The 12,015-nt window shown below is 52.0% G+C and overlaps 1 protein-coding gene across 1 annotated transcript in view; it reads right to left on the bottom strand.

The window, feature by feature from the left end:
• LOC137384478 (ras-associating and dilute domain-containing protein-like) overlaps positions 1-12,015 on the bottom strand; it is a 215,555-nt gene that overhangs the window by 74,558 nt on the left and 128,982 nt on the right. Inside the window, exon 13 of the mRNA XM_068058615.1 lies at positions 5,853-6,052. Coding sequence (XP_067914716.1) covers positions 5,853-6,052 — 200 coding nt within the window. The remainder of the gene's footprint in view (positions 1-5,852; positions 6,053-12,015) is intronic.

The following is a 12,015-nucleotide window of genomic DNA, read 5'->3' as shown; positions in this document are numbered from 1 at the left end:
GGAGGTAGAGGAGCAGATATGTAGACAGATTTTGGAAAGATGTAAAGGTAACAGGGTTGTAGTGGTGGGCGATTTTAACTTCCTCTATATTGACTGGGACTCAGTGCTAGGGGCTTGGATGGGGCAGAATTTGTAAGGACCATCCAGGAGGGCTTCTTGAAACAATATGTAGATAGTCCAACTAGGGATGGGGCCGTACTGGACCTGGTATTGGGGAATGAGCCCGGCCAGGTGGTCGAAGTTTCAGTGGGGGAGCATTTCGGGAGCAGTGACCATAATTCCTTAAGTTATAAGGTACTTGTGGATAAGGATAAGAGTAGTCCTCGGGTGAAGGTGCTAAATTGGGGGAAGGCTAATTATAACAATATTAGGCAGGAACTGAAGAATTTAGATTGGGGGCGGCTGTTTGAGGGTAAATCAACATCTGACATGTGGGAGTCTTTCAAACGTCAGAATAGTGGAATCCAGGACCAGCATGTTCCTGTTAGGAAGAAGGATAAGTTTGGCAAGTTTTGGGAACCTTGGATAACGAGGGATATTGTGAGCTTGTCAAAAAGAAAAAGGAAGCATTCGTCAGGGCTGGAAGGCTGGGAACAAATCTTGAGGAATATAAAGACAGTTGGAAGGAACTTAAGCAAGGAGTCAGGAGGGCTAAAAGGGGTCATGAAAAGTCACTGGTAAACAGGATTAAGGAGAATCCCAAGGCTTTTTATAAGTATATAAAGAACAAGAGGGTAGCCAGGGAAAGGGTTGGCCCAGTCAAGGACAGAGATGGGAATCTATGCGTGGAGCCAGAGGAAATGGGCGAGGTACTAAATGAATACTTTGCATCAGTATTCACCAAAGAGAAGGACTTGGTGGATGATGAGCCAAGGGAAGGGAGTGTAGATAGTCTCGGTCATGTCGTTATCAAAAAGGAGGTGGTGTTGGGCGTCTTGCAAAGCATTAAGGTAGATAAGTCCCCAGGGCCTGATGGAATCTACCCCAGAATACTGAGGGAGGCAAGGGAAGAAATTGCTGGGGCCTTGACAGATATCTTTGTATCCTCATTGGCTACAGGTGAGGTCCCAGAGGACTGGAGAATAGCCAATATTGTTCCTTTGTTTAAGAAGGGTAGCAAGGATAATCCAGGAAATGATAGGCCAGTGAGCCTTACGTCAGTGGTAGGGAAATTATTAGAGAGGATTCTTCGGGACAGGATTTACTCCCATTTGGAAACAAACAAACTTATTAGCGAGAGGCAGCATGGTTTTGTGAAGGGGAGGTCGTGTCTCACTAACTTGATTGAGTTTTTTGAGGAAATGACGAAGATGATTGATGAAGGAAGGGCAGTGGATGTTATCTATATGGACTTCAGTAAAGCCTTTAACAAGGTCCCTCATGGCAGACTGATACAAAAGGTGAAGTCACACGGGATCAGAGGGGAGCTGGCAAGATGGATACAGAACTGGCTCCGTCATAGAAGACAGAGGGTAGCAGTGGAAGGGTGCTTTTCTGAATGGAGGGATGTGACTAGTGGTGTTCCGCAGGGATCAGTGCTGAGACCTTTGCTGTTTGTAGTATATATAAATGATTTGGAGGAAAATGTAGCCAGTCTGATTAGTAAGTTTGCGGACGACACAAAGGTTGGTAGAGTTGCGGATAGTGATGAGGATTGTCAGAGGATACAGCTGGATATAGATCGGTTGGAGACTTGGGCGGAGAAATGGCAGATGGAGTTTAATCTGGACAAATGTGAGGTAATGCATTTTGGAAGGTCTAATACAGGTGGGAAGTATACAGTAAATGGCAGAACCCTTAGGAGTATTGACAGGCAGAGAGATCTGGGCGTACAGGTCCACAGGTCACTGAAAGTGGCAACACATGTGGATAAGGTAGTCAAGAAGGCATACGGCATGCTTGCCTTCATCGGTCGGGGCATAGAGTATAAAAATTGGCAAGTCATGCTGCAGCTGTACAGAACTTTAGTTAGGCCACGCTTAGAATATTGCGTGCAATTCTGGTCGCCACACTACCAGAAGGACGTGGAGGCTTTGGAGAGGGTACAGAGGAGGTTTACCAGGATGTTGCCTGGTCTGGAGGGCATTAGCTATGAGGAGAGGTTGGATAAACTCGGATTGTTTTCACTGGAACGACGGAGGTGGAGGGGCGACATGATAGAGGTTTACAAAGTTATGAGTGGCATGGACAGAGTGGATAGTCAGAAGCTTTTTCCCAGGGTGGAAGAGTCAGTTACGAGGGGACATAGGTTTAAGGTGCGAGGGGCAAAGTTTAGAGGGGATGTGTGAGGCAAGTTCTTTACACAGAGGGTGGTGAGTGCCTGGAACTTGCTGCCAGGGGAGGTGGTGGCAGGTACGATAGTGACGTTGAAGAGACATCTTGAGAAATACATGAATAGGATGGTAATAGAGGGATACGGTCCCCGGAAGTGCAGAAGGTTTTAGTTTAGGCAGGCATCAAGATCGGCGCAGGCTTGGAGGGATGAATGGCCTGTTCCTGTGCTGTACTGTTCTTTGAAGCAGCTGAAGATGGTTGGGCCTAGGACACTAACCTGAGGAACTCCTGCAGTGATGTCCTGGGACTGAGATGATTGACCTCCAACAACCACAACCATCTTCCTTTGCGCTCGGTATGACTCCAACCAGTGGAGAGTTTTCCCCCTGATTCCTATTGACCTCAGTTTTGTTAGGGCTCCTTGATGCTATACTCGGTCAAATGCTGCCTTGATGTCAAGGGCAGTCACTCTCACCTCACTTCTGGAGTTCAGCGCTTTTGTCAATGTTTGGACCAAGACTGTAATGAGGTCAGGAGCTGAGTGGCCCTGGCGGAACCCAAACTGAGCGTCACTGAGCAGGTTATTGCTAAGCAAGTGCTGCTTGATGGAAGGTGTCATCAACAGTGCCACCACTTTACTGATGATTGAGATTCGACTGATAGGGCTGGAATTGGCCGGGTTGGACTTGTCCTGCCTTTTGTGTACAGGACATACCTGGGCAATTTTCCACCTTTCCGGATAGATGCCGGTGTTGTCGCTGTACTGGAACAGCTTGGCTAGGGGTGCGGAAAGTTCTGGAGCACAGGTCTTCAGTACTATTGCCGGAATATTGTCAGGGCCCATAGCCTTTGCAGTATCCAGTGCCTTCAGTCGTTTCTTGATATCACGCGGAGTGAACAGATTAGTTGAAGTCTGGCATCTATGATGCTGGGGACTTCAGGAGGAGGCCGAGATGGATCATCAACTCGGCACTTCTGGCTGAAGATTGTTGCAAATACTTCAGCCTTATCTTTCGCACTGATGTGCTGGGCTCCCCCATCATTGAGGATGGGGATATTTGTGGAGCCTCCTCCTCCTGTCAGTTGTTTAATTGTCCACCACCATTCACAGCTGGATGTGGCAGGACTGCAGAGCTTAGATCTGATCCGTTGGTTATGGGATCACTTAGCTCTGTCTATCGCATGCTGCTTATGCAGTTTGGCACGCAGATAGTCCTGCGTTGTAGCTTCACCAGGTTGACACCTCATTTTGAGGTATTCCTGGTGCTGCTCCTGGCATGCCCTCCTGCACTCTTCATTGAACCAGGGTTGGTCTCCTGGCTTGATGGCAATGGTAGAGTGGGGGATATGCCGGGCCATGAGGTTACAGATCTGTTTGAAATCTATCCCATTTAGCACGGTGATAATGCCACACAACATGATGGACGGTATCCTCAATGTGAAGGCGGGACTTCGTCTCCACAAGGACTGTGCGGTGGTCACTCCTACCAATACGGTCATGGATAGATGCATCTGCGGCAGGCAGATTGGTGAGGATGAGGTCAAGTATGTTTTTCCCTCTTGTTGGTTCCCACACCACCTGCCGCATACCCAGTCTAGCAGATATGTCCTTTAGGACTGGGCCAGCTCGGTCAGCAGTGGTGCTACCGAGCCACTCGGTGATGGACATTGAAGTCCCCCACCCAGAATACATTCTGTGCCCTTGCTACCCCTTAGTCTGTGTGAGATTGTGTGTGTGTATGTGAGAAAATGAATGTGGAGGAGCGTGAGAGTGCAAGAATGAATGGGAGTGAGAGAGAATGTGTGTGAGTGTGTGTATGAGTGTGTATGAGTGTGTACGAGTGTGCACGAGTGAGTGTGAGAGTGTAAGAGTGTGTGTGTGTGTGTGTGTTTGAGAGTATGAGAGAGTGAGAGTGTGAGAGTGAGTGAGTGAGTGAGAGAATGTGTCAGAGTGAATGTGAGAGTGTGAGAGATTTTGTGTGTGTGTGAATGAGTGTGTGTGTGTGTGTGTGTGTGTGTGTGTGAATGAGTGTGTGTGAATGAGTGTGTGTGTGTGTGTGTGTGTGTGTGTGTGTGTGTGTGTGTGTGTGTGTGTGTGTGAGAGAGAGAGAGAGAGAGAGTGTGCGTGTGAGAGAGAGTGAGTGTGCATGTGAGAGTGTGAGAGAGAGTGAAATTGGGGGAGTGTGCATGAGTGAGAGAGAGAGAGAGAGAGAGAGAGAGAGAGAGTGTTTGTGTGAGTGTGTGGATATTTGGTTTATTTTGTGTTATTTGTCACATTTGAGGCGATATTTGTCATGACCGGTGGTTGGGAAGTGAGTCTTGAGGAAAATCAAACTCTGAACAATTCTCAACACAGTCATTCGAACAAAGTCACCACATGTGAATAAATATATTTGGGTTTCATCCTTTACAAGGTTGATAACTGTCAGGAATCCCCCTGGTTAATATTGCTGCATATACAGCAAGTCACAATAACATGCCATGTTTTATATACACAGTGACAGTACCCAGCAGAGTTTCATATACACACAGCAACAGTCAGTAGTGGATTCACGAGCACTGAACCCTCTGATTGGTTCAGATGCTCCCCTACATGTGTTGTCTTGCATCCAATAGATTACACACAGGTACCGAATATCTATAAATGTCAGGGTCTTCTTTGTGACATGCACTGCAGACCTCAGCTTCTCCTGAAATGATCCCAGGGTCTATAGTCTTGACTGTTTGCCTGTTGAGGGTATAAGTTGGGCAAGTATTCTGGTGCAGCTTGCCATCCCACCACAGGTCCTGCTCGCCTCTACATGCACCATGTGTGACTGCCCAGCTAACACAATCTTGCATAGGAAGACCCAGAGGTGTTGAGATTCAGGAACAGGTCACAATTGCCACCATCTCTTTCCAATTTCCATGACAATTTCTGAAGAGGTATTAAGTCCAGATCAATCCTGTGGGAACTGTTGTTGGGTTTCTCTGTAACATGACTGAAAGTCCTTTTGTGAACAAAATAAATTCGAGAGTCGATGGTCACATGAGCAAATGACAGGTGTTGGTCAGAGGGGGCATTATTTCAGATAACTGGGGTAAACCCACGATGGGGGAAACTATGGTTATAAAGACAGGCATGAGACCCTGTGACTATTTCTATTGGAACACAGAATGCGAAGGGGAGATTTAATCAAGGTTTTTAAAATTAGGACGTGTTTTGACAGAGGGAAGATTATTTCCTCTGGTTGGGGAGTCAATGAGGAGGGAGACATCATCATAGACTGATAGAGCACAGAAAGAGGCCATTCAGCCCATCCTGCCTGCACCAGCCCTTTGAAAGAACTTTCCAATTAATCCCACTCCCTTGCTCTTTCCCCATAGCCCTGAAAAATGTTCTTGCAAGTTAAAATTGTCACTGAAAGAGGAGACAGATTAAGAGAAATGGTCCTTTAAACGATTTTTTAAAACCAGGGAATCATGTTATTACGAGGGTGATATTATTCACGGGAACTTTGTAAACTTCCTGTAAGTTTCTCTCGACACACAGGGTCACTGTCCATACTTGCTTCCTCCGAATGCCATGCATTGTTTACCTGTTGGGATTGGACCCCATTGGTCTGCTCAGGCTTTGCCAGCACCTCTGGCTGCTCCAGGCTCTGTAGAAACTCACTGAGATGCTCCAGCTGTGAGGGCAGGCCCGGGTAGTCAGCAACGGGTTTGTCAAGCTCGATGTGGAAAGTGCTAGAAGGCAGGATCAGGGGCGGGTGATTGTCAAAGCTTTCCAGGATGTCAGCTGAGGACGAGAACACAGAAGTGTCAATGTGTGCAGTGTGCTGAGGTGGGTAGACCCTTAATCGCAACATCCTGTCCAATGCAAGAATTGCTTCAACCCTCCCTTCATAATACTACTTGTATAAAGCACTCACCAAACTCCTCTCATCCACTCAGTTCTATTTTAGCTCATTATACAAACCTCACTCCCACTTCATCCATTTTCCACTCAATTTCTAACAGTGATTATACCAACAAGGGTCAGAGACCAGGACTGGAGGTTAAGCTCAGGAAGAATTAAGCAGGTAGCAATTAGATCTTTCCTGTTCTTGTTGACACACGTCTTCCAACCCAGCGCAGCATGAAAAATTCTCCCTACTCCACTGTATAATGGGAGCTTTACTCTGCAATCTAACCCAGTTTTTTGTTTTCTCTCTTTATTTTCTTTATACCCCAGGCCGCTTTATATATTTTATGCCGAGGGGGCCTTTATTCCTCAGGCCCCCTTTATATACATATTTTTAAAATAACTTTTTCAATAAAAAACTCAAATTAAAATGTCATTCTCGGCGTCGATGATGCACTCCAGTCCCTGCGGTGCCCACCGGTCGCGGAAGGCCTCAAGCGTGCCGGCGGACACCTCATGCTCTTTCTCCAGGGACACCCGGGCGCGAACGTAACCGCCGAAAAGGGGCAGGCAATCGGGGAGGACGGACCCCCTGACGGCCTGCAGCCTGGACCTGTGAATTGCCACCTTGGCCAGGCCCAGGAGCAGACCGACGAGGAGATTCTCCTCCCGGCCCACGCCCCTCCGTACCGGGTGCCCAAAGATCAGGAGCGTGGGACTGAAGTGCAGCCAGAACTTGAGGAGCAGCCCCTTCAAATACTCAAAGAGGGGCTGCAACCTCGCACACTCCGTATATACATGGAACACGGACTCGTCCAGGCCACAGAAATTACAGATGGCCTGGGAGTCCATGAACCTACTTAAAAGTCTATTGCACGGGACTGCCCTGTGCAACACCCTCCACCCGAGGTTCCCGACGTAAAGGGGGAGGAGTCCCGCGTAGAGAGACCTCCATCGGGGTTTCCCCTCGCCGCCAGATGGCAACGCGGACCGCCAGGGCGTGTCTGGCCAGCTGACGAGGGTGAGTAAGTGGAGAGTGTGCAGGAGCAGCCCGTACAGGAAACCCTTCCGCGCCGATTGGAATGGCACGGAGGGCATTTCCAAAAGGCAGCTCGGGTTGTGCGGGACCGGCTCCCCAGGAGGGTTTCAGGGCCTGGGTCCGATGAGCAGTTCCGGCCGAGCGGGGGTCAACTCGGCCTGGAGCGCTCCGCGCTCCCAAGCTCCCTAGTCACCCGCACTGAGGGGCGTCCCAGGGCTTCGGCGACTCCTCCACCCACCGGTCGGTTCCCAGAGTCGGCCGCCCAGACAGCCGAAGCGCTCTCCTCCGCCGGCGGGGGAGCGCCCTGACTGGAGGCGACCATGTTCCAGACTCTGAGGCGCGGCTAACAGTCTCCGCTGGGAGCTGCGTGTCGTCTTGAAGGCAGTGACACTGGCGGAAAAAATATGTCGCCACGCACACCATCTGGGAGGTCGCTCGACGTACAGGTATCTCTGCAGGGTCCGACGGCGGAGAGTCGCAGCCTGGGTGCGGATGCGCACCAGCGACTGGCCGCCCTCCTCGATGGGGAGACTCAGGACCGCGGCAGAGACCCAGTGTTTCCTCTTGCCCCAGAAGAAATCGCCAAGTTTATTCTGGATCTTGGTAGCGAATGCTGGAGGCGGGGCTAAAGTGACCAACCGGTACCACAGCATGGAGGCCACCAGTTGGTTTATGACCAGCGCTCAGCCCCTGTAGGAAAGCACTCGGAGCAGTCCTGTCCAGCGCCCCAGCTGAGTGGTGACTTTCGCCTCCAACTCCTGCCAGTTTGCCGGCCAGGCTTCCTCAGCGGGGTTAAGGTGGACACTCAGATAGAGGAGGTGCGTGGTGCTCCACGCAAAAGGTGTCAACTCCTCCGGCAGGGAGTCCACCCGCCACCAACCCACCAGGAGACCGAAACATTTCTCCCAATTAATCCTCACGGAGGACGCGGCAGAAAAGGTCTGCTGGCAGTCGCGCATCCTCCACAAGTCAACGGAATCTGTGACCGCGAGGAGCATGTCTTCGGCGTAAGCCGAGAGGACGACCCGCATGGCCGGCTCGCACAGAACCAATCCCGTCAACCTCCTGCGAAGCAGGCACAGTAACGGCTCCACGCAGTTGGTATACAATTGGCTGGACATGGGGCATCCCTGACGCACTCCTCTCCCAAAGCGAAGGGGCGCCGTCAAGGACCCGTTAACTTTGACCAGACACTCTGCGGCGGCGTATAAAAGTCGGACCCGGGCTACAAAATGAGGCCCAAGTTCGAAAGCACGCAGAGTCCCAAAAAGGTATTCGTGATCCGCCCTGTCCGCCTTCTCCTGATCGAGGGAGAGAAAGGCGACCGACTGACCAGTCCTCTGGGAAAGATGCATCAGGTCCCGGACCAGGTGGATGTTGTCCTGGATGGACCGGCCCGGGACCATGTAGGACTGGTCGGGGTGGATCATGTGGGCCAGCACGGAGCCCAGGCGGGTAGACATAGCCCGGGCAAAGATCTTATAATCCATGCTGAGGAGGGAGACCGGACGCCAGTTTTTAAGCAAGCGGAGATCGCCCCTCTTCGGCAGCAGGATGATGACCGCCCTGCGCCACGAGAGGGGCATCTCCCCAGTCGCCAGGCTTTCCCCCAAGACCCGTGCATAATCATCACCCAGGACCTCCCAGAACGCCCTGAGGAACTCCACGGTCAACCCATCCAGCCCCGGGGATTTGTCCCGAGACAGCTGGTGGAGGGCGCCGGCCAGCTCCGCCAAAGTGAGCGGAGCCTCCAATCCTTCGACGCCCTCCGGGCTGACCTGCGGCATTCCACCGTGGGGATGAGAGGAGACTCGCTGGGAGGCACGAAGGACACCACCAACTTACTGGCGATGGAATCAAGATCGTCCTCCATGCTCCACATCGAGTCCCCATTCTCCTCCGGGTCATCACCGCCAGCGACCGACACGCCCACCACACTCTATGGGGCAGACATCCCGGCCACGCCAGCTGGTCCCTCCTCCGTCATGATCAATTATAACCGGGTCCGGTGTCTCCTGGTTGGTGGTGGATTTTGGCTGGGAGGGCCGACACTTGGGGGCCTCGCACTCCCATCCACTCAGGGCACCCAACCCAGTGGCAATGGCAGAATGGGAGGCGTCCCCAGGCTCCCCCACCACAAGCAGGGCTCCACTTAATCCTTCAGGAGGGGCCACATGTACAGGGGCCTCCCCCTCCCCTCCGTCCTGAGGGGTAGGGAGGTCCTGCCCAGACTTTGCAGCCTTTAAGAGGGTGGTGGCAGGGGGAACCTGGGGACCTGAACCAGGAGACAGCTCCCGTCCAACAGATGGGCCCTGCACCTCAGGGCCCTGTGTTACCTCTGTGGAGGGGTGCCTTCTCCTCTATTTCCCAGTTGGGCGCGGAGGCTCCAAGACCTCCATGTCATCAGAGGCCTCCGCCTCTGCACTCTCTTTTTTCTTTAAGTCACCCTGGGCCTGAGCACAGCCCTGGGGCAAGTGGGCTCCCCGAGATCGGACCTCAGGCTGAGCTCAGGCTCAGGTTGTGTCAATGTGTCCAGGGGATACGCCTCTTAATGTTTATTTTTCCTCCACGCCTTCCTTCCACCTGGACTCACTACCCCACCGGAGGCAATGAAAATCACAGCCTCTGGAACCGACTGAAGGATGTCTGGTGGAGGTGTCGGGGGGGGGGGTGTGGGAGGAGGTGCAGCGGTACCACCCTGGACTGCTGAGGTGGAGTTGGCAGCCGGGAGGTTGGGGCAGTTCTTACGAACATGCCCCACCCCCTTGCAGACGTGGCACCGCGCCCCGTCCAAGGTCCAGAAGACGCGGTAGGCCGTCCCCCGGAGCTCCACATTGAAGTGGCCCTCTGTGACCTCCTCCTGCGCCAGCTGCATAAATAACTGGCGGCGGAAGGAGTAAACATGCCTGAGGCTGTTCTCCCGAAGTCCGAGCGGGACTGGGGTGAGCCTCATCTTTACCTCCCCCAGATGCTGCAGGTGGGGAAGGAGGAGCTCACCAGGAATGAAGGGCAGAACATTCGAAAGAGTGACCCATTGCACAGTGACCTCCAGGGGGTCCACTGGCAGAAAGGTCCCACCCATGGTGAGCCCCTTGCTCAGGGCCAGGGACACCGCCCGCTCAGTCTTCACGAAAAACACCGCCTTCCCCTACATTTTTGAAGCAGCAACAATGGCCAAAGGACCGACAACCTCGGCCATTGCCTTTACGCATGCCTCTATTGACATATTGGGGTGGACGTAGCTCTTGACCCCATGCTTCGATATTATGGGTGCAAACGGTGATGGGGCAACAGGTGCAGCTGCAGTAGCCGCAGCAGCACACATGCATGAAGGCCCCGTCACCGGCGAAGAGGGGCTTGCCGTGGGGTTGCAGAGCCACACCCAACCTCAAGAAACAAAAGCACACGACAGTTTTCTCTTAAACACAAGCAATATAATGGGGGAGGGGGGAATGGGAGTAGAGGAGGATAGGGCTGAAAAGGAGAGGAGAGGATAGGTGGCCGAGTGATGGAAGAGAGAGAAGGACTGCGAGGATGTTACTGTTCAATTGGTGGTTGGAGCACCTTGCTGCAGAGTCTACAGTGCAGTCTTCCAGTTAGGGGAGGGTTCTTCACTCGGGCTGGCTAGAGCCGCCTGGGTCTCTCCCTTTCCTGCTGTTGTAGAAGGATTTTCTTCACCCTCTATAAGAACAAGGGTGACCGCGGTGACTGCAACAACTACCGTGGAATCTCCCTGCTCAGCATAGTGGGGAAAGTCTTTGCTCGAGTCGTTTTAAACAGGCTCCAGAAGCTGGCTGAGCGTGTCTACCCTGAGGCACAGTGTGGCTTTCGAGCAGAGAGATCCACCATTGACATGCTGTTCTCCCTTCGTCAGCTACAGGAGAAATGCCGCAAACAACAGATGCCCCTCTACGTTGCTTTCATTGATCTCACCAAAGCCTTTGACTTCGTCAGCAGATGTGGTCTCTTCAGACTACTAGCAAAGATCGGATGTCCACCAAAGCTACTAAGTATCATCACCTCATTCCATGACAATATGAAAGGCACAATTCAGCATAGCGGCACCTCGTCAGACCCCTTTCCTATCCTGAGTGGCGTGAAACAGGGCTGTGTTCTCGCACCTACACTGTTTGGGATCTTCTTCTCCCTGCTGCTCTCACATGCGTTCAAGTCTTCAGAAGAAGGAATTTTTCTCCACACAAGATCAGGGGGCAGGTTGTTCAACCTTGCCCATCTAAGAACTAAGACCAAAGTACGGAAAGTCCTCATCAGGGAACTCCTCTTTGCTGACGATGCTGCATTAACATCTCACACTGAAGAGTGCCTGCAGAGTCTCATCGACAGGTTTGCGGCTGCCTGCAACGAATTTGGCCTAACCATCAGCCTCAAGAAAACGAACATCATGGGACAGGACGTCAGAAATGCTCCATCCATCAATATCGGCGACCACGCTCTGGAAGTGGTTCAAGAGTTCACCTACCTAGGCTCAACTATCACCAGTAACCTGTCTCTAGATGCAGAAATCAACAAGCGCATGGGAAAGGCTTCCACTGCGATTTCCAGACTGGCCAAGAGTGTGGGAAAATGGCGCACTGACACGGAACACAAAAGTCCGAGTGTATCAAGCTTGTGTCCTCAGTACCTTGCTCTATGGCAGCGAGGCCTGGACAACGTATGTCAGCCAAGAGCGACGTCTCAATTCATTCCATCTTCGCTGCCTCTGGAGAATCCTTGGCATCAGGTGGCAGGACCGTATCTCCAACACAGAAGTCCTCGAGGGGGCCAACATCCACAGCTTGTACACACTACTGAGTCAGCA

The sequence above is a fragment of the Heterodontus francisci genome, chromosome 26, assembly GCF_036365525.1.
Source record: "Heterodontus francisci isolate sHetFra1 chromosome 26, sHetFra1.hap1, whole genome shotgun sequence".
In the NCBI taxonomy this organism is placed as follows: Eukaryota; Metazoa; Chordata; class Chondrichthyes; order Heterodontiformes; family Heterodontidae; genus Heterodontus; species Heterodontus francisci.
This window is presented reverse-complemented; position numbering and strand designations above follow the sequence as displayed.